At 35.4% G+C, this 27,909-nt stretch overlaps 1 protein-coding gene across 3 annotated transcripts in view; it reads right to left on the reverse strand.

Annotated features, from left to right (window-relative positions):
• LOC110369766 (uncharacterized protein) overlaps positions 1-27,909 on the reverse strand; it is a 34,953-nt gene that overhangs the window by 3,491 nt on the left and 3,553 nt on the right. For all 3 annotated transcript variants that reach the window (XM_049839538.2, XM_021325312.3, XM_021325313.3), the window contains exons 2-4: positions 1,932-1,997; positions 1,417-1,555; positions 65-195 (exon numbers count right to left, since the gene is read on the reverse strand). In XM_049839538.2, the coding sequence (XP_049695495.1) occupies positions 65-195; positions 1,417-1,555; positions 1,932-1,997 (336 nt within the window). The remainder of the gene's footprint in view (positions 1-64; positions 196-1,416; positions 1,556-1,931; positions 1,998-27,909) is intronic.

Here is a 27,909-nt window from a genome sequence, read left to right on the forward strand (position 1 = left end):
CTGTGATCTCCCACTTAAAAAATATCGTGTAACTACAACACTGTCATATCGTGTGCGTACTAACCTGGCCGACACTGTAATGCCTGGTGACAATACCTTTCCCGTACATACCACCAGCTTCGTGAGGCCGAGGCTCGGGCATGTGGTGGGCGTCCCCACATACTCCGCATTTACCTTCGTTCTGCTCCCATTGTACTAGAATTTGGGGAAAAATATATTTGATTATAATCCCATATGAAAATATGAATAGATGCTGGATTAGAGGAGATAGGAGTTAGGGGTTGGTACTGAAAAACAGGTATTTATGATTATGATTATTTATTAACAAAAATAAATTTATATAAGTATACTAAGAAATACTGTATTCTGTAACAGTCATTAGAAAATAATGACAATTTTTTTCGATATCTAAGCATGTATGCACTCAACAAACCATAAAAACCCGAAAGAATTTGTTTCTTTGACATTGACCGTTCACAATGGACAGATTCTTTAGATAAGTATACAGAATCCGATTTACACGAACGTGACTCGCATTAGCTATTTTGTAAATTAAATAAAATAGACTTTAACCTTGAAGGCTTTTATTGATAGGTCATCGAACTTAATTTTCTTAGAGTACATTGGCTCCGGACTGCGCATCATTAGAGGATTCAATAGAGTAAGAAAAAATATGTTTGCGGTAACATGAGCAAATGCAAGGATAATGCCCCCGAAATACCTATCTATAATGGGAAAATAATGACGCACAAATTAGGTATTAAATTATTGTAACACAAAAAGAACTTTGATGAAGCATGGACAGATCAAATTGACAGCTTATAACACTCAATTTGATGTGTTATTGGGATAATCCAATAATTCTATATAAGTGCCAATCTACTTGATATAATAAATATGTACATTGTAAATCCTTAAAATAATGACTTTAATACGTGCTTAGCTTTTCAAACAGTCTGGTATTTGTTTCTTTTTTGTTTAAATACTTGAGCATTATAATTTTGACAGTAAGTGCGCTGACATTTACGGGTTAAGGAACAAATATTCAAATGTTTGACTTTTTGTCATAGGTAGTAATTAATATTGAAAAATGCGGAAGTACTACTACACTATACTTATTTACCAGATTAGCATATAGATCGGCCTACCAACTGCCAATTTAGTACCAAAGACATTAGAAATATCCAAATTACTAACAAAAGCGGACTAACAGGGGGCCAAGTGGAATTGGAAATTGACAGTTTTTTTTTACTTCGGTACATACTTTTGCAAACATTGTTGTAGGTACACGTTAAAACACCGGGTATGTAAATGGCATAAAAATAATCATTTCTCTACTTTGATATTGAGTGCAAATCTAAGTTTGCTTCAAAAAAGGTCTTTTAATAAAATGTGTAATAAAAAAAGTCTAATCACCAGCATATCCCCCACAGAAGAGCTCATTGTCATTATAATTGACGGGGTTGGGGAAACCGAACCGCCACATGGAGTTGCGAGCTGGTGGGTCCATCAACCGCCCGTGACCTTCGGCACCACGGCGCGCGCTACCTAACATCTGAAAACAAATAAAAGATAAATTAGAACGGAAAACCAGGGAACTAACAATCCAAAATAATTTTCTAATTCATTTGCAATCTACACTATTTACTCCTATGTAGGTATCTAACTTGCGTAAACTCTGACCTATTTAAACTCGGGTATCTAAATAGGAAGTTATTTAATTTGGAATACCTATATGCATAAGAATTTATTGGTACCTAATCATATTCAAAATGATTGTAGCAAAAAACATAAGAGCTCTACTTTAGTCAGAAAAGTCATGGTTCATTTAATGATCCTATTACTTAAATGTGTTCTACAAAAACAATATGCTATTGCTTTATTACGTTTTTCTGATCTACATAAACATGAGAATTGGTTCTGCAAGTTACCTGTAGCAAGAATATCCAGAATGTGAGGAAAGAAGTGCCGCCCGTTCTGTGTCGCCTTAACTCCATCTGTAAAAAAAAATTAAATAGTTTAAAATATTTCCTAAAACATTTGTCTGTGGAAATTGTGTAAAAAAAGGCTTCTTCATCATAAAAACATAATCCCTGACGCAGGAAAAGAGGCTCTAAATTCTGCTGATCAGCGGATCAGATGCTTTAGAAACAGCGATTATCTTTTTTTCGGTACAAACAAAGCAAATCAGGTTTATCCAATTGTGTTTTAGTAATTTTATTGCCATTTAAGGTACACTTAATTCGGCAATTCCGCAGGAAATTACTCCGGGAAACAGTTACAGCCACCTGCAGATCTCGCCTCATTTGTTCAAACTACCGTTTTTTGCAGCTGTGCAAGAATGCGACAAACTTGGTCACGTCGTAAAATTCAATAGATTATTTTTTTTACCAAAATAACAACGGTATAAGAAGATATTTGATGCCGTCCTGTATGGACCCCATGCTTGTAATAAAATGTGTTTTTATCGCGTTTTGCCGACATTAGTGTCGGCTAAACGGGGACACTTTTGAGATAACAGCAAATTTATTGATTTAGGCACAACGGCATTAGCCGTGAATTAATTATCGCAGTTTTGTAAATTATGATTTGATACGTCATCTCGTTGAGGTCATGGCTGGAGGCTACCATCGGAAAAATATTAAACAAGCTATAAAAGGAACACATAACTCTCCAAAGTTGAAGAATAACAGGCATCTTCTTTTATTTTATTTCTTGAATAAAAATATTCGCTTATTTTTATTAGCATAACAAATTTTGTAGCACCGTTTTTATTGAGCTATCCATCATCCAAAATTAGTTCCTAAACGAGCTTGCCTTGCCTACGAAATCTTCCAAATATGCGAGGATACTTATTCATATGGAATAACAAGAGACTATGAATCGGAATAACAATATTAGGTAATTTATCTATTCTAAGCCATATAAAACAGAAGTTTAGAAAATATCGCAGGCCAATCAACTCTGTTCGCAAACCTTTTAATAAAACATTTAAAATATATCATAAATCTTAAAATAAACACAAAAACTTAATTAGCAGGCAATTTCAGACAAAAGGAAAACAAAATCAATTAAGAACTGCTTCGATGTGGTTTCCCTTTTAGCCCTGATCGAATTTTAAATGATTTGACAAATAAACTAAAAAAATAAGTTTTTGGTCTGTGCCCAACACATCATCACCTCATCACCGTTTACTCATTGGGTTTTTCGCGTTAAATTCATAAACAGGGTTAGCTACAGCGAATCATTTGCATAGAATGGATAATTGAATTGTGACCTCAACTACTTAATATATATTTTTTTGAAAAGCCAATTTAGCCCGTAATGGAAAAATAATAGAGTTTGATTTCATATAGCAGTGTCGGGAAGATGAGCTGGAGACATATGGCGGTACAAGTTACAAGAAAATAGCGATAAGGCTTAACCAGTCAGCGTAGTAGGTCATCTCTCCATTTAAAAATATCATCTCATAGGTTATCAACCAATTATTTTCCCATCAAGAAATTTTTTTCTATGACCCTATTTTTCTTCTATATTTTTTATGAAATCGCTAAAGTAAATGACTCGGGCCATTCTTGGAACTAAGGGGCGTTGACAGGCCGGCATTGTTTGTAGGCGTGTAGGTCAAGATCCTCGCGGCCTTGACAGCTGGCTTAGATGCGCGTGCGCAATTATGCGCGATTTACTCATTATGTCAGCGGGGTGTCTATTATCATACGACAATACATTAATTATTGCTAATGAATAGTTATTGTGTTATAAGAAAGAAGATATACGAATTGTTGACGTCAACTTTCTTGTCAATTTTGCCAAGTTTTTTTCACGTTATAAGTACCTACACCTGAACGCACACCTATTCCTTTCCTTTTTCAGGAGCCTAGTCTAAAGGGTTTTTACACTTGACTAAATTCAGTAGCCTAATTACGAGTATGTTGGTCTAATTAGGCTTCTAAGATTTAATGAAACCTACCTTCCTAAATGCGATTACATTTGTATGAATTTAGTGACTGAATCATTTAGACGACTGGATTTAGTCAAGTGTAATAAGCCCCTTTGTCAGTAAGCAAGAAATAATATGAAAACCTACCTACATACCTACCTACAGCTCCACACAGAATTTAAGATTCACACGCTAACGCAAGCTCCATATCTTCACAATTTAGCAGCTGATAAAATTTTATGGTTACCAAGTACCAATACGAGGAATTGAATTTATATTTAAATAAATGGAAATTGAAATTTAATGCGCCATTTGGAACCCAGCGAGGGAAGAAAAGAGCAAGTGGATAAGATAAAAGGATATTGAATTAGAAAGTAATATAGGTATAACAAGAAAGGTTTGCTTATTGTAAAAAGCTTAATTATATTGAATTCAAGTCCAGAGATGTCTTTCTCAAAAGAAATGATTGTCTTCAAAGTAAAAACTGCGGGGAACAGCGGAAAAGCAGGTAAGTATTACATAAATAATTTAAATAAAAGATGAGTAGAGTTTTGCAACCTACGGCAGAAGGGTATTTAATCAATATTTTCTTAAATTTATTTTCATTGCCAGACTACAAAGTTATATGAAACCATTGATTTTCTGGTATTTATATATTAACCAATAATGATGTAATAACATGCTTAAACTTAAAATATTCAAGCACATAAAAGTTATAATATAAAAATTCAACAATATTAATTCGATGTTCATAAGTTTTTCTCATTATCCTTTCAGAAAGTAATTGGAGGTTCATCCGTTGAGATATTAACATAATGACGAGTAATTGAGTGTGTCACATTAATAATAATGTGCGAGAAGGGATTATTATATATTTACATCATATTTTATGTAGGTGAAACTGCCAATACATGTAATGCAAGTTGGTATATTGGGTAATTTTTTTACCTGTGGACTATGGTTAAACCTTTTATTAGGTACCTACCTACCTTTTATTAGGTTGTGTCATTAACTTTCGTGTTCCTTAGGAGAATTTTGAATTTAAGGAGATTAACAATCAAATTAGTATTGGTAGAAGTTATAAAACCCATTAAGGGGAAGACCAAAGAAAAGATGGATAAACTGCCTCAAAGATGATAAAGGAAAACTGCACGGCGGCACCACAAATAAGGACGGCACTTTTATCAAGAAGAGAACCTTTTTTCTAATTTTAAATTAAACTATCGTAAAGAAATGTGTCTTGGAATCTTTTTATTGTAGATATTTGTATAATTTGTCGTACAAATAATAATAACATTTGTTATTTTTACTTATATGGCAAGTGGCGACATTAAATGTTAAGTAAATCCAACTTTACATCAATATTTTATCCTAAATGTCGCTCAAATCTGACTTTATTGAGATGCTCATGTATATGTTAATTAAGTCTACTTTATGTGTAAAAATAAAGATAAGCACTAAGATGACACTTATGCACTAGGTAAGTAGAAAATCAAAATGCTGAATGTTGAACAAAATGTTTGATCCTTTGTTGTTTTTACAATCGTAATCTACGATCAGTAAAGTATCAAGCGATCGCATTCGCAGCAGCTTTGTTTTTGTGGTCTTTACCAAAAATATTGCTATTCTGGTAGATTTTATAGGTGTGAACACTTATGAAGAAGCAATAGCAGGCAGTTCAAATTCTTCAGTTACACCGTAAGTGTTGCCCAACGACTGACACCGTAAGGTGTTTCTCTGACATTGTGTTCGGTAATTATATTGTCATTATTATTGATGGGTCAATTTAAACATGCCTCCGACTGCAATAACAATTGTCGTTATTACCAACTCCTTTTCATAAAAAACTGGAACGGTTCCTTTTGGCACGGTGCGCGGTGTGAAAAGAAGGATACCTAAGCACCTACCAGTCGTAATTTAAGTAATATACTTACCTAGGATCTGAGACGGCGCAATGAACAAAAATAATTGTAAAAACATTGGATTAAAATATCTACATTGAAATCGACCAATTGGAAAACTACATTACTTTATATACTTACCTACCTAGGTATTCCAATGTACCTATCTCTCAATTGAGTTCGTCGAATTCTAGCACCCAAATACAAGTTTTACTGCTACTTTACCTGTACAAAATTCCAAGTAACAATACCATGATCTTTCAATAATATATCATGTGACCAATTTTACCTTATTTACAATGTGAAACTTGTGCCCAATTAATGAGGACCACGATCATACCATCAATTATGTTAAATTATCACTTCAGAAAAAGTAATTGTAATCCATTTATCTTCGCATATTGTAACCGCAGAACGAAAGCTCAGTTACCTACAGAAATACCTACCTATCCCTCGTTAAGAAAAAAATGCCACTTTCTAGCTAAATAAATTTGAAATTGTATCAGTAGGAAGATACCTACGTTACACTTCTTCATCATTTACTTACTAAGTATGATGATGGCGGACATCCGATGAAAGTGGCGTAAGCGATGTAGATTTTTTTTGTCGGTATGATACCGACCATTTACCTCATCACCCTGCGATTCTCCTCCATATTGATTTATGAGTACGATCAAACTGTCGGTCGACTAAAAGTTTGCAGTATGCGGAGGCTCTAGAGCTTTTCTAACACGCACCCAGGTTACACCAATTTCCATAATACTGCATGAGTACCTACCAACGTTTTTAACGAGAAATAATCTTATTATTTTATGAGTTCGAGACGCAAGTATTGTTTCATTTAACGTTGCTATTCGGAGCACGTTTCTTTTACGGTGAATGACGTTCGGTCATTGACGATGCATTTTGAAAGCGTTTCGGCAGTTCGAGTGACAAGACGACTGGGTTTGTTAAGTATAGGTAGAGCCACACAACATTTGATTTTAACATAGGTAATAAGTATATCGATTTTTACGCCAGAAAGGCTAATTTATAACGTTAAGTGAGTGCTTTCATGGTTACCAATCTTAGATAATTAGGGGGCAATGGGGTAAGTACCTGAGTATTTGTTTAAACTTTTTCAAAATTAACGACACCACTGAACAATTTTTTATTGAACAAAACTGCCCACTTGAAACCAGCATAGGCTGCTTATTTAAGCAAACGTCCTTTAATATCCCAACAATAAACGCTGTCAGATTGATTAATTAACAATTCCTTAATTAACCGAATGTGAAGTTTATATGTGCTTTCAGGCGCGCATCCGATGCGTAGGTATGCGCCGAACAATAATGATATCTCAATGACACTGAACAATTGACAGCGGGCGATAAAGTCATCAAGTTAATTTTAATTACAACATTAAATAGCGAGGGTGAAACTCAGTAATTGCTTCATAATGACGAGGAATTGCCTTAAAAATGCTCGTTGACCTACATGTGCGAGGAAAAATGGCGTAGCCTATTTCAAAGGAATTTACTCAAGTCATTGAATTTTATGATGGATATTATGTTGTTAACAAATTAATTGTTATTAGCCTTTAAAATATAAATGCTGTTATGTATTTACCTACTGCAAGTACTTGTTAATACAAAAAAATAAAACCGACTCCCAAAAACACTGAAAAGCAAAAAAAAACTATTCCTAGATGCATCGGCCTAGAAGTCAGTGTCTAATGGATGTTCCTGAGATTAACGCCACCGACTTCTAGACCGATGCACCTTAGCATAGTTTTTTTTTGCTTTTCAGTGACAAGCATAGTTGTCACTATCCGCACAAGTGGAAGGTTCTCATCAATATGAATGATATAAGCCCAAACACGAGGTAGTTTACGTATTCAGTTGTCGAGTTCCTTCGACCTTCTCTGGTCTCCAACATCAGGTCAGCTTCAAACCTTCACCATTGCATAGTGTAATCAGACATAAGCCTTAGTGTCAAGTTTTTAACCTACGTATGCCTACAATTTTTGAAAGTTGCCGTCGATTTCTCAGGGTTTCCATCATCAGATCCTAACCTAATAATTATGGGACCACCTGGGAGGTAAACCTTATCGAACAAAATCAAAATTTGGCAAATCGGAGTAATCGGTGAACATACATAAAAAAAAAAAAGATCCCGACGAATTGAGAACCTCCTCCTTTTTGGGAAGTCGGTTAAAAATGTGACAGTCCACGGTAAGTGGTACCTTATGGGTGTTGGCACTTACGACATTGTGTTTCTGTAGTCTAAGCAAACTTGTACAATTTATATTTCTAAATGACTTAAGCGCCAAAGTCGATAAGGTACCTTTTGTCATGAAATGACACAAATTGTTTTCGAACATAAAAGTGTTTTAGAGTCAAACGCTGATTGCTAAAGCTAAATGTTAAGGTAGGTACTTTTTTCAATAGAAACCTTAACAGATAGAGCCTACCTGTTCGATAAAGTTAATAAAAGTACTATCAAATCCAAATTAGTACTTAAACTAAATGAAATATGAGTAACAACAATAAAACTCCAGCATCGGAATAAAATATTTTCATCATCATAAAGTGCACGAGCGTTTTGGACAGGTTAATAGCAGCTTCTTACAAAGAAGCTCACAACTTGATGGATAACAACGTAACTCATCGACAGATATAAATAACCCCTTTGGTCCATTCAAGGAAACAAAGTTACAAAAAAATTAAATAAACAGGTACTGTTTTGTTACAGGGTTGAGGATCTTATTGAAAGGCCACTATTATAGAAGCACAATTTGGCAAGACTCAAAGTGTGTTTTGTGGTAGAACCAACAAAGAAATAGATGCATTAACGACAATGTTTTCACACAACCTAAAAATTTTCTCTGACTGAAGATCTTGGTTGACAAAAAGAATCTCAGTTAATAGAAATGGCGCTGGCGATTATTAAAAAGAGGATCTTTTCTTTCCTTACATAGCTCGCAACTCAGTAAACAAATTAATGAAATAACGATATTTAAGTCGCATAAAGTACGCGAGCATACAAATTAGTCTTAAGAACGATGCCCCCAAGGTCCAGACCGTAAGATGATATGGGAGGCCAAGCCACAGGCCCATCGTAAACTACGTGCGTCGATACATTACAGCCATCTTATTTCAATACCTTTATAGGACCAAAAAACAACCATTTTTTATACTCTGTTATAGCATTAAGGGCTCCGAAAATGCGTATGTGCATCGATAAAAAATGTCGGTCAGGTCATCGGATCAGATTGACCCTAATTGATTTCACATTAGGATGGGTATCGGGGTTTCTTTGTCTACAGAAGTCATTAACCGATTGACAAACAAAGATCGACTAGCTTCTGCCCGCGGTGTCGACTGGTCGTGGTTTCAGACATCTTAGTAGCATAATACATAGATAATACATATTCAGTAGATCATATAGTCAGCAGGAGTATTGCGTTAGTGACGCGAATATGGCATTGTTTTGACATTTATCTTTCGCGTAGTCCACATCTATAAATAACGAAGTAGACCAATCTTGAAGCTAGCATACATTGTCCGTTTAAGCGACAAATCGTATGAAAATGTCAAGGACGTTCGTTACAACATAAGCATGTTGTCGGAACTAACTACTCCCAGTTTTTTCTCAAGTATCAATCACTATTATTAAATGGTTGATAATCAGACAGTGGACATCGGCATCCAAATCAATTCAATTAAGTAGTTTCATGATTAAGCGTCATAAAAAAGTGGCTTAATCTAGTCTACTGTGCAGCAAATAATAAATAGGGGTCTGAACTTTGGTACATTCAGCTTTAGCAGCTCTTGCGCACTCAATAAATCTCCGATAAGCCACTGCATATACAGTGTGACCTAAAATCGTTTTACTAAAGGTTCCCATTGAAGGAACCGCAACACTTTTTTCCCTAAGAAAGGGTGCAAAACTTCGCGGAATTGCCCCAAGTTTATCAACATTTTCCTCCTTTCGTAGAGACAGCACTTCCACCAATGACATACCGAGCAAACACCATAAAATAAAAAATCCACATTTCAAACAACGGCCTGTGTCTACAATTTGTCGCCAGCAAAAGGCATAAACCACCGCTACAAAATTCTTGAGCATAAAATCAGGTATGTCAATGTCAACAGAGCTTCTACAATTTGACAGTTCAAACAGCCAAGGTATGTGGTTCTGTGGACATTGTCAACAATTAGTGGTGTTTATAAACCGTCGTGGGGAGTCGCACCCGCCCTTGGCATTCACTGTGCGACATTGCAGGGGCTCGCCAGTCTAGAGTTTAAGTTTATAGGCTAAAGACTTAATAAGGGAGTAGTTAACAGGAACAGCTAGAAATGTCTCTTCCAGTGGTATTTTAAAATTGGATAAAAGTGAAATAAAATAGAGTTGTACACTTACTGATTTTCACCGACTATCTATGTCTGATGTATCTTTTGCCCTTAAATCATAAAATAAAGTTTCTATTGCTTATGTTATGCTTACAGTATCAAGTGTAAGTTCAATTGTATAACGTCTAAAGTATAAGCTGCCGCGTTGGTTCTTTTTTTAGGACATTGGTACATAGACGTTTTTGTCACTTGCAACTGACCAGTTGCCATACGTAGGATACAATTGCATAGGGAATAGCTATTAACTATTAATAATGACAATAAAAGTAAGACAATGCGTTAATTGATATGCGTGCTTGCAGTCGCTCTACAAATGTTACCAAAGGCAGGGTACCGTTACCGACAAACCCGTTACTTTTAATGAACCCATTGTATTATGGGGACAATTTCACGATTACCATACGTATTGAGTGTATTATTTTTGTCTTCATTTATAAATTCCGATTGTTTTTTCACACAAGCAAATTAATTTTTACTGTATTGTGACAAGCTAATAAGGAAAAAAGGGTGTCATGGATGTAAGTCGAATAAAAACTAAGAGATTAAAATTAAATGGATGTTTAGTGACGAGTTTAATTTTTAATGTAAGTAAATCTACGATTTATTTGCATTATAAATAGTTCTGATCTCAGATTAGAAAACCTGCTTCACTTAAAATATTTCGCATATTATTAAATTGTGAGCCATTTCTTTTTATTAAAGACTAGCTTCTGCCCGCGACTTCGTACGCGGATCCTGTCCCTTATGCCAGCGACTACGGGGTCAGCAAAATGAAAGATCTGAATAGTCTGATATTGAATTTTAAGGGACCGAAGAGAAACGTTCTATATACTTAATTTTTGTACTTTAACAGCAAAAGCACAGCAGATTAAACAAAACGCTGAGAACTGAACCGCAATAGACGTGACCATAGGGATAAAAGTAGTGATTCTAATTAGTCCGCATTTGTGTGTGGCAAAAATATTACACAAGTATTATTACGTAAAAAAACATTAAATAGATGACAAAGTCGTGGTGACTTAGTGGAAGTCGTGGTGGTTTAGTGGGTAGAGAACCAATCTCTCAAGTATGAGCTGAAGGGTGAGGATACCTCGGTGGACTTTAAACGCAGAGTACGCGCTCCCTGTGCTTACCATGAGGCACCTACCCTCCGAGCAGGGCTACTAATCCTGCTCTAGCGACTCCACTCTGGACGGCCAAGCCAAACCAGAGGCGTGAGACCTACCCCCGTCATGGTTCTAGCTGGGCTCCTGGAGTTCCACATCAGGTGTAGGTGTGGTTCAATTTTTATAAGTCAACAGAGAGTGCTTATCAGATTGAACAACTTTTTCTAAAACGTCGTACCTCTATATGCTATAGTCTAGCTGGGCCCCTGGAGTTCCACATCAGGTGTTTTAGATCTTCAATTTGTGTAAGTCAATAGAAAGTGCTTATCAAATTGAACAACTTTTGCTAAAACGTCATACCTGTATATGGTATAGAGAAGCTGGGCTCTTGGGGTTCCACATCAGGTGTTCCAGATCTTAAAATTTATTATCTCAGCTGAAAATGCTCATCACATGAAACAATTTTTGCCATGGCACCATTTTTGTATCTCTTATAGTTTTGTTGGTCTGTTGGAGTTCTGCATCAGGTCTTCAAGTTTCGAAGATAAATTATAGCCTATATGTTGACCAGGCTTAATACTGATACAACAAAGAAAATATCATTGAAATCCGTTCAGTAGTTCGGAAGATTAGCGTGTACAAATCTAAGAAGATGTATACAAACTTTCATCCCCTATTTTATCCCCTTAGGGATGGAATTTATCAAAATCCTTTCTTAAGAGTTGCCTACGCCATAGTAGCTTTATGCATGCAAAGTCTCAGTCCGATCGGTTTAAAATTGACAAAGTTTCATACAAACTTTCATCCCCTATTTTATCCCCTTGGGGGTAGAATTGATCAAAATCCTTTCTTAGCGGATGCCTACGTCATAACATCTACTTGCATGCCAAATTTCAGCCCGATCCGTCCAGTGGTTTCAGCTGTGCGTTGATAGATCACTATGTCAGTCAGTCAGTCAGTCAGTCAGTCAGTCACCTTTGAGTTTTATATATTTAGAAATAATGTCATTTACGGTACATAGGCTTTTACTTTCAATCCGTTAAATTTTAGCATAGATATCTAGTGAACATAAATAAAAGACTTTCTCAAAATCAAGTAACATTCTTGACGCACTTAGTTCAAGTCTACATATTTATAAGTCTGTAAATCAAAAACTGGAGCAGAAACTTCTGAAGTAAAATTATCCAAACTGGTTCAGTTTACGTATGTCTTATAATTGGTTAATATTTTATGTTTTATTCACAGATTCCAGTCACCGCGCCTCCAAAACCTACCTACCTACATATCTATAGGCTATATGTACATATATACCATGGAGAACAAAATAACTAGTGGAGATGCCATAACAAAACATTTGAACGTAGCGCGCCAAAATGCGGGCGAGTCGGAAACGAGAAACGTTTAGTTGTAATACCAAAAATAATAGACAGAAGTCTCAAAGAACGCGCACGCCTCGTTCTCTCGTTCGTTCACTCGTAACTGATCGTTTGGGTCGTGCCCGCCGTATTAATTTGACCTAGATGAAGGACCCTGACCTACCTGCATTATAGCATCTCCGCTAATTTTTTTTTACTCCGTGGTATATACGTTTTGCTTCCTTGTATGGTCGTTACTAGTTTTTGCACCAATTAAAGAGTTATTGGTTGCTAAAATACACGCCAAAACAAGCTCAATTTTAATTGATTTGTTTCATTAACAATTTATATTCGGGTCCTGATTGGACCAGTTCTTATCTTTGGTCTACTAACACGCCAATTGTAATTAAATTGAATTATCTATTTGAATATAAATTGTATTTTAGTACCTATAAATTAAGAAATAAATCTAAGATTGTTTGTAAGTATGTATTTAAATGAAAAGTTTGTTCTGCAAACCATGCCAACTTGAAATTAAACTGAGAAGCTACGTGGATATTTAAGATATTTAAATTTATTTGAGATATTTCAAGAGAATTTTACACATAAGCTAAATGCCTAATACCAAAAACATTCAAAAGCAAAATATAAACCAGTCCAAAGAGAAACGTTGGCAGATTAATTAGTTCCCAAAATATAAGACTACTTCAAAATGTCAACAGCTTTTAAATGTTTTTGCTCCGTTTTATTTTTATTAAAAGAAAAACAAAGAACGGAGGATGATTCAGTATTGATTTTGTAATTAATTTACTCGTACCTAATTTAAATGGTGGCATTGACATTGAACTCATCGGATTACATATAAATATTTATGAAATTATACTGATCATGGTCTCCCACATACTAATTTGATTAATATCAAGGACTAGCTGTTTTCCCGCGGTTCCACTCGCATCTCGTTACATCTACTGCCCGTATATATCCCAGTGGGATAAAATATAGCCTATGTTACTCGGGAAGAGGTGTGTAAATTTTCAAATCGGTTCAGTAGCTTACTGATATCATGTTTTCTAATGACCAAATAAATTAATAATTTATTCACAGATTTGATGTATTTCTTGTTTTAACCAGCAGCCTTCGTCAAAAGCAAAGTTATTTTTTTTTTTATCCATTTCAAAAATCCTACCTAAATTGTGGCAAAGGAGAACTTCCCAAAGACAGTGGGATGAGCCGCTCTGCAGAGTAACCCGGAATAGTTTGATAGAAACGGCAATTACTCCTGCTGAGCGAGCGCGCCTACTGGCTGTGGGTAGATGGGAGTCGGGGCTTTAGCTTCAGGCACTACCGTCGTCAAACATTGGCACCATGTTTGACGATACAACTTTCCGCCTCGCTACTTGCTTACGTATAGGAGCACCGTGCTGCTCCCCTCATCGCTGCCACTGTGGTGAGGCTGTCACCAGCCTCGGACACCACGGCCTGTCGTGCAGCCGTAGTGCGGGCCGTATTGCCCGGCATGCAAACATCAATGACATTATACGTCGAGCTCTTGTTGCCGTCGGGGTACCAGCTGTATGAGGGTTTTCTAAAATGGCGTCCACGAGGTGGCAGCACCGAGTCGTCAGGTCCAGGTACCTGTCAAAGTGCTTATGTTTTCTATGAACCGTGAACGATTTTAGTGATTTTTTATTGCATAATTAAAGCAGTGCATTATTGTTTTACAATTGGGTTGGGTTGGGGTTGGCCTAGTGGGTAAAGGACCAACCTCTCAAGTATGAGGGTGCGGGTTCGATCCCAGGTCAGGCAAGTACCAATGCAACTTTTCTAAGTTTGTATGTACTTTCTAAGTATATTTTAGACACCATTGGCTGTGTTTCGGATGGCACGTTAAACTGTAGGTCCTGGCTGTCATTGAACATCCTTGGCAGTCGTTACGGGTAGTCAGAAGCCAGTAAGTCTGACACCAGTCTAACCAAGGGGTATCGGGTTGCCCGGGAAACTGGGTTGAGGAGGTCAGATAGGCAGTCGTTTCTTGTAAAGCACTGGTACTCAGCTGAATCCGGTTAGACTGGAAGCCGACCCCAACATGATTGGGAAAAGGCTCGGAGGATGATGGATGATGAATTGGGGTTGCGTAGATAAAAAACTAAATCATATTGTGTAAACAAATTCGAGTACATTACGTTATCTACGTTTCAACGAGCTTTTCCTTAGTACCAGTGACTTTTGCTCCCCTCTTTCTGAGCTCAATTTTTAGTTCGGAAACTTTATTCTGACCGTAGTCCATAATAAAATCAATAACACTTCCAATATAACAGAATTTCAATAAACAATAAGTTCGGCACCTACAATTCCATACTATTTGACAGCTGTTTGGACCAGACGCATACGTGGCGCCGCCCGGTGGCAGAAAAAGGAGAGAAAACCCTCATTAGAACCAAACGGCTTGGCACGCGACGACGGTAAGAGACCAGACGGCATGTCGTTATTCCCTTGGAAGATGGGTAGGCCTTTAGTATGGGACGCAACCTGTGTCGATACTCTTGCGCCATCACACCTTCCAAGTTCTGCGTGCTGTGCTGCTGCTGCCGCTGCGGCTGCGGAGAACCTCAAGCGGCGGAAATATAGTGGCCTTGTCGGAAACTATATTTTCGAACCGTTTGGGGTTGAAACCCTCGGGTCGTGGGGTCCGAATGCCCACATTCTATTTAAAGATCTCTCTAGGCGGCTGGTTGACGCTTCTCGTGACCAGAAAGCTGGCTATTACCTCGGACAAAGAATCAGGATGGCGATCCAACGAGGTAATGCTGCCAGCCTCTTGGGCACGCTCCCAGTTGACAGCGATGGGGACGAATTTTTTGACGCTTTTTAGTTGTTTGTTTTACTAGGATAGTTTTTGATTTTTATTGTAAATATGTATTGTAAATATCTATGTAAATAAAGACGTTTTGGTGGTTATCATTATTTTTATTGCTTTTTAAAAGAATATTTTCGGCTTTTACTTACAGCTGTCGTCGAAATAAACCTCTGAGGCAGTTAATACCCTTGCATTGATTAATTGGTTCGATAACGACAACAGTTCGCACCTACACGGATTTCTTCTTTGATATAGAGGTACTGCACGCAAGGGACCGCCAATAATACTTCGCTTGAAATGTTACCATCTCTCGTTGCTTGTATTTTTGATGCATTAAGCTTTCGAGCAATTAGCAACTTCCTTTTTGGTCTCTCTTGTTGTTAGAGCAAGTATTTTTAAAACGGAGCCAGAAAAAATAGCTTTAATAAGAACGATTTTAGAAGATTAACCGTTGCCAAGAAGAAATTCACCATAACATCCTAACTTTTGAGTCTATAGCTGATTTATGAAGTTTGCTTATGTTAACAAAACTTAACTAAAGTTAACTAAAATAGGTACAATAATACTGCAAACTAAATTGGGGAAGGATCCATTATGAACACGGTGCTACGTTTAAAGTTTCTTGGAAATTAGTGAGGTTGTTTTCCTCTTCATAAAACTTCCCCCTGAACACATTCTCCTTGGTCTGTTGATTTTTCAAGGATTTAAAAGCTTTAAAAGGTTCGTGACTGCAGTAGTGATGACCAATATCGATAAAAAAGCCATCTAGATTTTAATTGATGCTTTTTGCAGTAGCATTATATCTAACCCTTGGATATTTAGATTTTAACTTGAGTAACAAAAAATAAATCATATTTAGACAGATATTTTGTTTTTATATATTTATTTGAACAGTGGTAAATCACGCTAAACCGATAAGTTTCACTCGGAACAGTCGATTGTCAAGTTCGAATTTACATAATTTATCCGCTTATGTAGGTACATAATGCGTGACAAATGGTTTATAAAAATCATAGAAAATGGAAAAATATTTGCCTAGGTCGTTAACCTTACAATGGTCTATCAATATTTGGATATTTGCGTGTTTTTATAAAATGCATTTGGTCTGTTGACTCTTGGCTGTTAAAATCTTAAATATTTAAATTCCTGAGTACAAATAATATTTAACATAGTCAATGCTTCTCCTTTCAACGAGTCATAATTTGCAGTAAGGTGCGTCACTGTAGACTGGGTTTGTTTTAAAACCAGCACACCGAATTCTTCTTTATAGGAAGTAGAATAATTCCAAAACAACAGAACCGATTCAAAAAAGGTCTTGAGCCCGAAAAGGATACAGGCTACAGGCTTTTTACCCGATTACGAGAAGTACTTCCCTCGGTACCCGGAAGGAGCAGCTAGTATTTTATACAAGAAAACCAGCACAACTCAACAACTCCAGATTTCATCGACCATTCCTCACCTCTTAGGCCTCAGGGTTTTCTGGTGAATCATTTGACAAGTGACCACAAGACGAGTCACGACTGTGATCACCTCGCAGTCAACGTATGTGATTTACATACGTCTGTGGTTTGTCAACTGTTTGACAACACCATTCGGCTTCGTAGGACAAATCGTGTTTGTTTTTTTGTGGGGCAAGGACGCAGTTTGGATTTTCTGTTCTTTGTATTTTTTTGCACGTTTTCCTATAGGGGTATACTTATAGTATTTTCCCGTGGTCATCAAAATAATCTAGAGACTTCACCTTCCCGATTGACGGCCATGGTGCGGCTATTATCTCAGGCTGTTTTGTGAAAGCTTTTTTTAAACCCCATTTTATTTACATTTACTTACTTAAATTATTTGCGAAATACTGGAAAAATATTTAGTCAAGTTAATGTGTTGCACAAATACGGCCTTCATAGCAGCGCAGAATAATTAGTTCATTGACAATATAATAATAATTGAGAATATACGATGCAGGATATCATGTGCACACTTTTTGTCGATTTTTTATTACGAGGAATGTGAAAGGGACTTTGGTGATCATAAAAAAGATATATAGGTAGGTATTTACTGTAGGTATATAAAAGCCGCATGGATCGGCCGATCCTCAAGTTAAGCAACGCTTAGCGCGGTCGGTCCGCAGATGAATTACACTGGAAGTCGATCCCAAATATAGTTGGGAAATGTCTAGGCAGATGATATTTACTTTAGGTATTATTAATTTGGATAAATTTCAATTTTGGAGTTGATATTTATTACTTTAACGATAAAATGCTGATTTACCTTTTAACCTATTAAATAGTTAGTTATGAATTTTATTGCACTCGTTTGACATTTAATATTGATTTCGATATTCTGTCAATAAAACACGGTTGATTGTTGATTGGGAATTTGAAAAGGTTGACATTTTATTACTTTTGAATAAAATAAAATTATATCAGCACCAAAAACAAAAAAAAAGACTGCCCGGTAGTGTCACAACTTCTGACTAGGTACATAATATTTTTTCCTCAAGACTCACGATAACTTTTTTTATAAAGAAAGTCACTATTATGTAATTGAAAAACTAATTTTAACTACTGTCTTCAGAACTTTAAATAAGCAAAAGCAGACGTAGATCTTCGTCGTTCCAAGTATCATAAAAAAAACATTATTTATACTTTCCATATTACTACGTGCCATTTCAATAACAAGTACAACCCCTTACAAATTGATTTAAGAGCATTAACCTTATCAAAAGCCCACGTGAACGCCATGCTCGTCACTACTCACCGTCAAGTCGTATCAGTTTACATTAAAAACCTTTCAATAAAGGTCAATATCTCGGTGGCTTCAACCTTTCTCGGAGGTCCAGAAGATGTGCCGACGGTAATTTTAAAACCAGTGACCGTCGTTCTCAGTCGAAGGAATCTAATGTAGCGTCCGTGAATATCGAAAATCCCAATTTAAGTGGCGTAGGGAAACACAAGATTTTTTTTTTCAGAATTTAAGGTAACAATCGTGACAAAACACATTTCCAGTTGCCTAGCTAGAGCAATTTGCCTTATACCATGGTTCTTCATAGTTACCTTCTAAGATAGGTATATCCATAAACACTTCAAAATAAAAGTAAAATTCACAAAAAAAAAATAAAGCAATACCTTCCAATAAAGGAAAATCGATAAATAAATAAAGGAAGATCAGTTTTCATAACGATATTGGTTACCAAAATACATTTATTACGTCCATAAAAAGCTCCTGATCTGCTCATGATAAAATATTAATGAATTATCATTATTTAAAAGGGTGTGGTGTGGTTTATTATTTGGTATATTTATTTCTTTCTACCAAACTTGGGTTGCCAGCTATTAAAAGAGGCGTCTTCTTTCACTGTAATTATAGCTCGTTGGTACCTTTGTTAATGCCGACCAGTTACGAATCACGATAAACGTGGAAAACTAACCCTCTTTGGGAAATCGTGGGAAATCTTCAATGTGGGTGAAATGGGAGAGGGTGTCAGACTCTTAAACTCTTCTTAAGGCCTTTATGTACCAGAGCCGAGGTAACTCTTTAGAACGATCCCGTGGTGGTCTTGAGGGAGGGATTTTCAGGTAAGTATTACTCGTCAAATATTATGTAATCTGTAGTTTCAATTGATGTTTATTTTCCATTCTTCCAGGATAGGAAATGTATAAATGGTCAAAAATACAATTTAATTTTTACATTTCCTATACGGTTTAAACGTGTACCCTGTCTGTAAGCTTTAACTCACTTTCCATTTCGCTCAAATAAACTGTCTTGCACGTTTATATTTAAAGTAACCGTGAAATTTGTGTACGTGAGTCTTATAAGGAAGGCTTCCATTATGATGCCAATGGAATATGATTTAAATTCGCTCATATTTAATGTTGGTACATGCGCCTGCGCTTGGAGGAGGTCTTACTACAAAGTTTAAGCTTACGTGGGTTTAAAATAGTATTTAAAAGGACAAACTATTCAGTGAGCAAAGTATAATGACATGTTTACAAACATACGTATGTAGGAAGTCGGTAGATAAGTGAATTATTTTGTTTTGAAATATGAATGGCAGCTGTTCGTATTACGTAAACATTTTTTTAAATTATCTTATTGATTCTCGTGATTATTATAGAGATTCGATAGATAATTTTAAGCCCACAACTGTGACATCCCTGACTGCCTTTTACGGAAACAGCTGTCACAAATCTGCTGACATTAACGTGTATTTATTGACAGTCATAATTGATTGACTCAATGTCCTCAACTACTATTCTTCTGAATCGTGACTACCAAATTGCGATTAGCCACAGCCTAAATCAGATCAATACCAGCGTACTGATTACAATTGGATCTCTTTGTATTAGCTCACGGAACCAAAGCTGGTGATGGTAATGTCAGGGCCGCGGGCCAACTGGTCCCGTTTGACATTCTACTGAGCTGTGGGTGTCACTCATATTCGTTGTTCTACGCTGCTTATTTAAATAAATTCAGGAATGTTGTTATGATTAGAGAGGGTCATGTAAAAAGTTTAGGCAGATTTCGTTTAGTTATTTGTGCTTTGTTTGAGTTTTCTAGTTGGAAAATGCTGACAATTAACTAAAATCTGTTTTGCAATATGTTCTTTCTTCGAAAGAGTCTCATTTGTAAAATATGGCATTGTCAGTTCTATAAAAAGGCCAAAACATGCAGTAAGTAAAAACCAAACCCAAAAAATGGTCCACAATAGGCATGTTTTATTTTCAAAACACTACATAACAGGGCAACATAATATTTTCAGCGGTTGACAACTATCAGTTTTCAAGGGAAAATAGCATTGTTATACATAGTATCTGCATTTATCAACAGCAAAAACGGTTTTGGTATATTCTCTTTGTAAAATATTGCATTGTAGGTTTTATAATAAGGTTACAAAAGCGTACCCCTGAACGACACCTCAAATATTGCCATTTTATCCAGACATATAATTTCGCAGCCGTTTTCCGACCGATTATAACATAAATCATTGACACTTGTGAGTTACGTGTGAATTAAAGGGTTATATTTTATTCATTGACTTCACAGAAGTGTTATTCGGAGAATTTATTTTCTCAGCATACAAAGGAACAATAGTCGACTTTAAAATCGATCATTTTGACGCTGTTACTGCAGGCCAATTGGCGAAAGTCATTTTCCTTGTCTGTATTTTGCGTTATAATATGTTTAATGGAAGGAAATGTTTTGATATGTTCTTACAAGGTTCTTACAAGCTGAAAATCTCCAATAATAAAAAGAAATAGGCAAAAACGCTTTTCCTAACTTTAACCGACGGGTATGTTTTGTTTCTGTCAACGTCAAAATCGCTTATTAAAGTAGGCTAACTAGGTAGGTAAGTAACTAGATTAGCACTTTTAAACGTCAAAATTACAAAAATGGCGGCACCCCTAAACGTCCCCCTTTCACCACTTGCTAGTGTTATAGCTGGAAAGAAGAAGCGATCTGCAGTTTGCGAAGGGTCTAAATAAGAGTAAAGCTATAAGCAAGAGGCTTTTACTAATTTTCCTTTATAATTCCCATATATATATTTTTTAATTGCGGTCTGTCAGAGCTTAAAGAACTAAATTACTTATAAAGTTAGGCCTACACGTTTGCATATGGCACTATCACCGATAGGTAGCATATCGATCGACAACATTACATAACAATTGCTTAACCCTCATTGTTAACCAGGAGACGCTGGCGGCGGGCGGTGCGCGTGCGCAATTTCCAATTACCGACACCAATACGTTCTGTTGTTCTTACGAGCAAAATGTTTTGCGTATCACAATAGTATCGAACTAGATAAATATTTATCATATCTTCAAAATCCTTTCCGCCTGCAAGCACAGCGGGAAAGGCCATCTGATTATTTCTCATTTCCAAAATAAAATATTAAGAAGGCCACAGAGCTTAGACGGATAATGTACTTTAGAGTAAACTCTAGGAGAACCCGAGAACTGTACTCTCCAGATTGTTTAACCTATGCATGCTAAATTCATTATTTTCAGCAGAATTGCTACAAGTGAATGAAGAAGAGTTTTATTTTGAACTCTCCCTTTCGCAGACGGTATAATGTACTCGTATTTGTTTGTTTGAAGTCTTGCGATATCGTTAATTAATCGACACGCGATCTCCCTACGGGGCTGTCAACAGTTAAACCCACTTCAAAGAAACATGAACTCTAACACCAATAAACAAGGTACATTTTTATACGAGCTCCTTTAATACAAATAAAAATTTATTGATGATAAATATAAATTAGCTTATCGACTGTTCTGCAGATATAAGAAATGTCCTCACTCCACAGTAAATATATTTTTGTGTTGTAAACATGCTTTTAATGGCTTTCTGATGACTTGAATGTACATTTCCACGTCTGTCTTATTGTAGATGTTCAAAAAACTAATAATAATTATATTTTATACAATTGCCTTATATGCAATCTCAAAAATTGCAAAGAACACGTATCCGTATACATCTTTTTGGAAGCTTTCGTGAATCATGAATGATAATGATCGAGGCTTTACAATTAAAATTACATTGTTTTAATAAATCATCCATCAGTTTCCAAACTTCATTAAGATTGTCAGATTCCATCAATATGCGTGACCCAACTTTAGTTTTTACACGCTTTTTATTAGCTTCACCTGTAGGTATGTTTGTATGTTTGTAGGTTTGTAACCGACTTCTTTGGGCGCGATTTTGACCCACTTTAAACGGCCAGATTTCGTTCAAACTTTGTAGATTTATTGAGGACCGATGACAATACACTAATTTGATAAAATTATTCCATTTTTAACCGACTTCCCAAAAAGGAGGAGGTTACACATACACATCGATTACTCCGAGGTTTATAGATCGATTTACGTGATTATTTTTTTGTTCGACGCGGAATAGCTGCCGGTTGGTCCCATAGTCATCAGGTCACGGATCTGATGATGGAAACTCTGATAAATCGAGGGCAAACTTCGAAAGTTGTAGGCATACGTAGGGTAAAAACTTGACACTCAGGTGTAGGCCTGAAAGCACTATTCAATAGTGAAGGTTTGGAGCTGACCTGATGATGGAGACCAGAGAGGGTCGAGGGAACTCGACAACTGAATATGTAAACTACCTCGTGTTTGGGCTTATATTATTTGTATTGAGGAGACCTTTGCAACAGTGAAGGTTTGGAGCTGATCTGATGATGGAGACCAGAGAAGGTCGAGGGAACTCGACAACTGAATATGTAAAATACCTCGTATTTGGGCTTATATTCTTTGTATTGATGAGAACTTTCGACTTATATGGATAGTGACAACTATTCGTATCACTGAAAAGCTGTAAATAAAAAACTTTTTAGTGTTTTTGGAAGTCGGTTTAATTTTTTGAAAAAAAGTTTTTCAATTTGCAAAATATGATTTTTGTTAATTTATATAATTTTCATATATAGTCGATAAGGTAAGAAAATCAATTAAAATTTTCTATAATTTTTCTCTACAGTCGATAAGGCAGGACTCGTTGTTAATTTTTATTTCCAATAAATAATTTAGTTATATATGTATACTTTAGCCGTTTTCTCTAATATTGAAAATTTTTTGTATACTAAAGACAATTTTAATTCTATAAAACAAATAATAGTTTAAAAAAAATAAAAAATTACGCTTTTATAAAAAACCAAACTAAAAAGTTGAAAATAAATAAAAGTTTTAAAAAAAACTAAAAAAACACGCTTTTTATAGAAAACCGAACTAAAAAATAGAAAATAAATTTTAATGAATTTAAATTAAGAAAATAGTGTTAAAAATTTCAATGAATATAAATTAATAATAGTGTGAATAAAAAAAATATTTTATTTAAAAAAAAGCGTGGGGTGCTTTTTAAGATACCTATTCTCGAAATGATAATCATTCTACTCATATCTGTCAATAAAATATTTATAACTATTGACACGATGCACCCCACGCTTTTTTTAAATAAAATATTTTTTTTATTCACACTATTATTAATTTATATTCATTGAAATTTTTAACACTATTTTCTTAATTTAAATTCATTAAAATTTATTTTCTATTTTTTAGTTCGGTTTTCTATAAAAAGCGTGTTTTTTAGTTTTTTTTAAAACTATTATTTTTAAATGAATAATTCTTCACTTTCGTTTATCACCTTAAAATCCAACCGCGAAGCTAAGAAAACCGCACTCAAAGCTTCAATGCTTAAATACTTTAAGGAAAAACAAATTAATCTGTTAAGTACTCTTCTGTCTCTTAAATTAGCAACTGTATAATTAAAATGCTTCCATATCAAAACACATTTCAAGACATAAATGGGGTCTTATTTGCGTCACAAAACCCCCTTTTTTAAACCTTCCAGTAGGTAAACCTACCATTGGAAGGGGGAATACTTAATACTGAAAAAGTTCGGTACAACTGTAATTTTACTTTTCAAACATCAGAGGTTCAAGATAAACTGACAAGCTTACAACCGCGACACTTGTAATAAATTAAAAGAATTAAAAGCAATACCTAGTAATATTACCCGGCTCAGGTTAATTTATTGCCTTCATTTCTTTACAGGTTAAGATATCACAATAATTGGACTTCTGTTCCTTTGATATATTATGTAGGAACACAAATATATTGGGGTCATTGATCTCATTGTCATGAATATTTATAGATCTGTTTTTAATATCAAACAGATGAGTATATAAAGAGTTTAGTTAATGTATGCAGGTGTGCTCAATTTTAGTACAATTATGATTCTACGCAGTATTTTATATTGTGATTCACATGAAAAATATTTGACTAAAGCTTAGTTTTCTCTTTTATTCTATAAGACGTAGCTATCTGTGCTACTTGTGTAAGTATAAATTTTTATTCGCGGCCCATTTTATAATAAATCTTCGCTCGATTTAAAAAAAGCTGCAAACTTCGATTCAGCCCGTAGGATCCAAAACAAAGCAACAAAGAGGATGACACAGCTAATAAAAAAATACTACCCCGCTATAACAACCTCCTTCCTCAACTGGGTTAATAAAAAGCCGTGTTGTATAAATTTTACGAAAAAAAAATTACTTTTCCATACAAAGTGACGACTTGATAAGTTGGATTGCAACGATCCATCATTTTTTATGGATCCTGAGATTGTTTTTTCGCCAATTATTACACGACCAGGTTGCAGGGCGTTATGATTAATGATGTATTGTAATTTTACACTATTATCGGGTATCAGGATTGCAAAGTGAGCCTGTAAACCAATCAATATGGTGTAGGTATGACGTGGCTGGCGGTTGAATATTTCGTTGTAAACATAATTGGGAGCCAAGAGAAATGACACCGCGTATTTTACTTGAATGCATTGTATAGTACGCTAAGTATATGTTTGTGAACTGAACACTTCTTTTTTTCTGGTCGAATTTGATCTCTTTTTAGGTATTGACAGCCACTGATCATAACAACCAAAACATTTGTAATGATGACTAAGCCATTTGGATGTCGAATGGAGGCGAAAAATGATCGAACAAAAGTATCGAACTTTAAAAATACCTACTACCATAATTAGTAACAAAAACTCAACTTGATTTCAACAATTAAGGATTTGCTACAGTTAAACTAATTGTCTATCAGACAACCTAACTAATGAATTTAACTTTAATTGAAACCTTGATCTTTCGCTTGTTTTGATTCTCTAGAAATAACCACCAACCTCCTCTATTTTTAACATGAAAATATAATTTTGAAAATTGTATAAGTAACCCTAAATTGTTTAATAATCTACTTGAGTTACCTTCACAAGACATATCTACGTCTGCCGGGGCTGCGGGTTGTTCGAAAGAGATACAGCGGCCCTGGTACATAAAAGGCCTACGATGGAACACGACGGTTTTTAGTCAGTAAGAGTCTGACACTGCTTCACCGCTACTAACCCGGGAGGATTAATTTAATGATTTTTGACGTCGTTAAAAAAAAGGACATACTTAGGTATCTACGTCTACGCATCACTCATTTCGTAGACTCGTAGGCTCGTAGCGTTCGTAGCACACGACAAATATTCTCCCTTAACAAATACACCCCCTATTTTAAACTACTAAATACAATTAGTAATTAGTGACCGATATTTGGATACCTACGTGATTCTACTCATGATTTCAAAAAAGTTCGTATTTCATTACAAGCTTTTTTAACATTTATTTCGAACAAGTTCAAAACGGTAGTGAATGGGTTAACACGATACCTAATTATTAGGTGCCCATACATGTAAGAGTTAACAATTAATTATCAATTATTTAAACAATCAGAACGAAGTTAATTTTACAGTAGCTCTCAGTTTGAACCGGTCTCTTTAAACCGTTCGCGGAATCTCTTGAACACTTCAAGGTTTTTTTAATTACTTAAGCTTTTAAATGCAACCTTTTTCGGATGAGTAAATTGTTTTGTAAAACAAGCATCATTACTTCAAAAATATGTAATTTTAAAATTTTCACTTGAGCGTTATTGGTTTTGTAAAATGTATGCTTGGAGTTGTACTAAATTATACAATAATGGTAAGTCGTTTACATACTTATCTGATCTCTTTTGGGAAGATATAAGTATCTTTAGTGTAAGTACTTCGAACTACTTACCTACCTATCTGTTTTATTCAGGGGTGCTTCAGCCAGTAAGTTCATTTCATTTTCGAACTGACCGAACTTAGCGAGATAACCCAGCCATGCAATTTATCAGCAATCATTAAGTAATTTCTATCAATCCTTTAATAAAATGGTCGAAAATTAAACCATTTACAAAGGAGCAAAGGCCAAAGGATTATGAACAAAACACGAGGATACTCCATTCGACTGCGGGATAGTTCATTGAGCCATACCTAATTCATAAAGTCGAGTGACCATAAACAAAAAGCGATCATTAAATTGCGGAGTCTCGAATAATTTTGATAATCATTGCCATCATTTTATATCTACACGTCGGACTAAAGCATTATCATTTCATTTTGCCCATTGACTTAAAAAATGACAATATTTTATGTGGAACGGCTAGTTTTAGCTCGGCAAGTGCCCATAATCATCAGAGGAAGCCATTCTGGTGGTGAGTTAATGCAAAAATATACGCAGGGACATCAATATTTTTTAGCGAAACACCAATTTGTTTCGAATATTTTATTTTAATCGGAGGAACATCGCCTCGGTTTTAAGCAAAATAGTATCATTTTGGGTGGTCACTGCAGTTCAAAAGCCGGCTTTAATTAAGAATAAATAATTTTAACTCATATGAAAAAATGCATTTATGTGTTATTTCTAGCGATTAAATAAGTACTAACACGAACCGAAATAAACGAAGAAACGCAAAGCAATAACATCAAAAAATAATTAAGGAAAACGCTACATAAATAAAAGACTATCTTTCTCATTCTATTTTTAAAATAACACACTGCTTCTAAAACCACAAACAAAAGAACAACGTCAGGTTCTCCTTCGTCTTAAATTACAGAAGACGAAACCAAATACTTGAAAAAAATATAAGTCGAGAAAAAAGTACTTACATACAGGGAACAAATGAATAAATGTGCGCAATTTGTCAGTAAAAGCGCCTCTTAGCAATATAATAACATCGTAAATTCATTGTAAGAAAGGATCTTATATCCGATTGTTTCTCCTTATCTCGATACATGCACTTTGTGCAGTAATTTAACGTGCCCAAGCTAGGAATCGAAGCTTGTTCACCTCACACGGCGATAACATCGGCGGCATGTCGATTTTTATGAGGTGACGAGCAATTTCTTCAATATCTTCGCCCAATTAAGGACTAAAGGCGGATGTTTCGCTGTAATTATTTTTCGTACATCAATATCTATAGATATATAGGTACCTGTACTGAACAATTCCATGTATAAAGAAATATGACAGCCCATAGTGCCCATCTTTAGACAGTTTTGACAAACATTACGCACGCGTGAAAATTCACGAAAGGAAAAGTTCACACATGTTGACATAAATTACCACTAGTATTTCAGGACATTGAACTACTTGTAACATCCGTAAAATGTGCTAATAACAGCCCGTATAAGGACCATTCTACAATTCTTAACAGAATCCAATGCATACCATACTGGCTAAGATTTACTGGCGCTTAACTCTTAACAAAACGAATTCTCTTTAATTAAAACAGCGAGAACCAACCGAAATGTATTCTGTATCGTATCGAATACAAAAAATAGCATTGAACTTGAAATGTTGAAAGACTGGATTCAATTCCACACATTTTTTTGCAAAGCAACAACATATACAGACTTGCTCCATATTCGCGCCAATTCTAGCTTGACCTTTTCCAATAATGACAAGAGTGAAAAAACTGGAAACTTTTATACATATGTAAGTATGGATATTTCTG

The sequence above is a fragment of the Helicoverpa armigera genome, chromosome 9 (assembly GCF_030705265.1).
Source record: "Helicoverpa armigera isolate CAAS_96S chromosome 9, ASM3070526v1, whole genome shotgun sequence".
Taxonomy (NCBI): Eukaryota; Metazoa; Arthropoda; class Insecta; order Lepidoptera; family Noctuidae; genus Helicoverpa; species Helicoverpa armigera.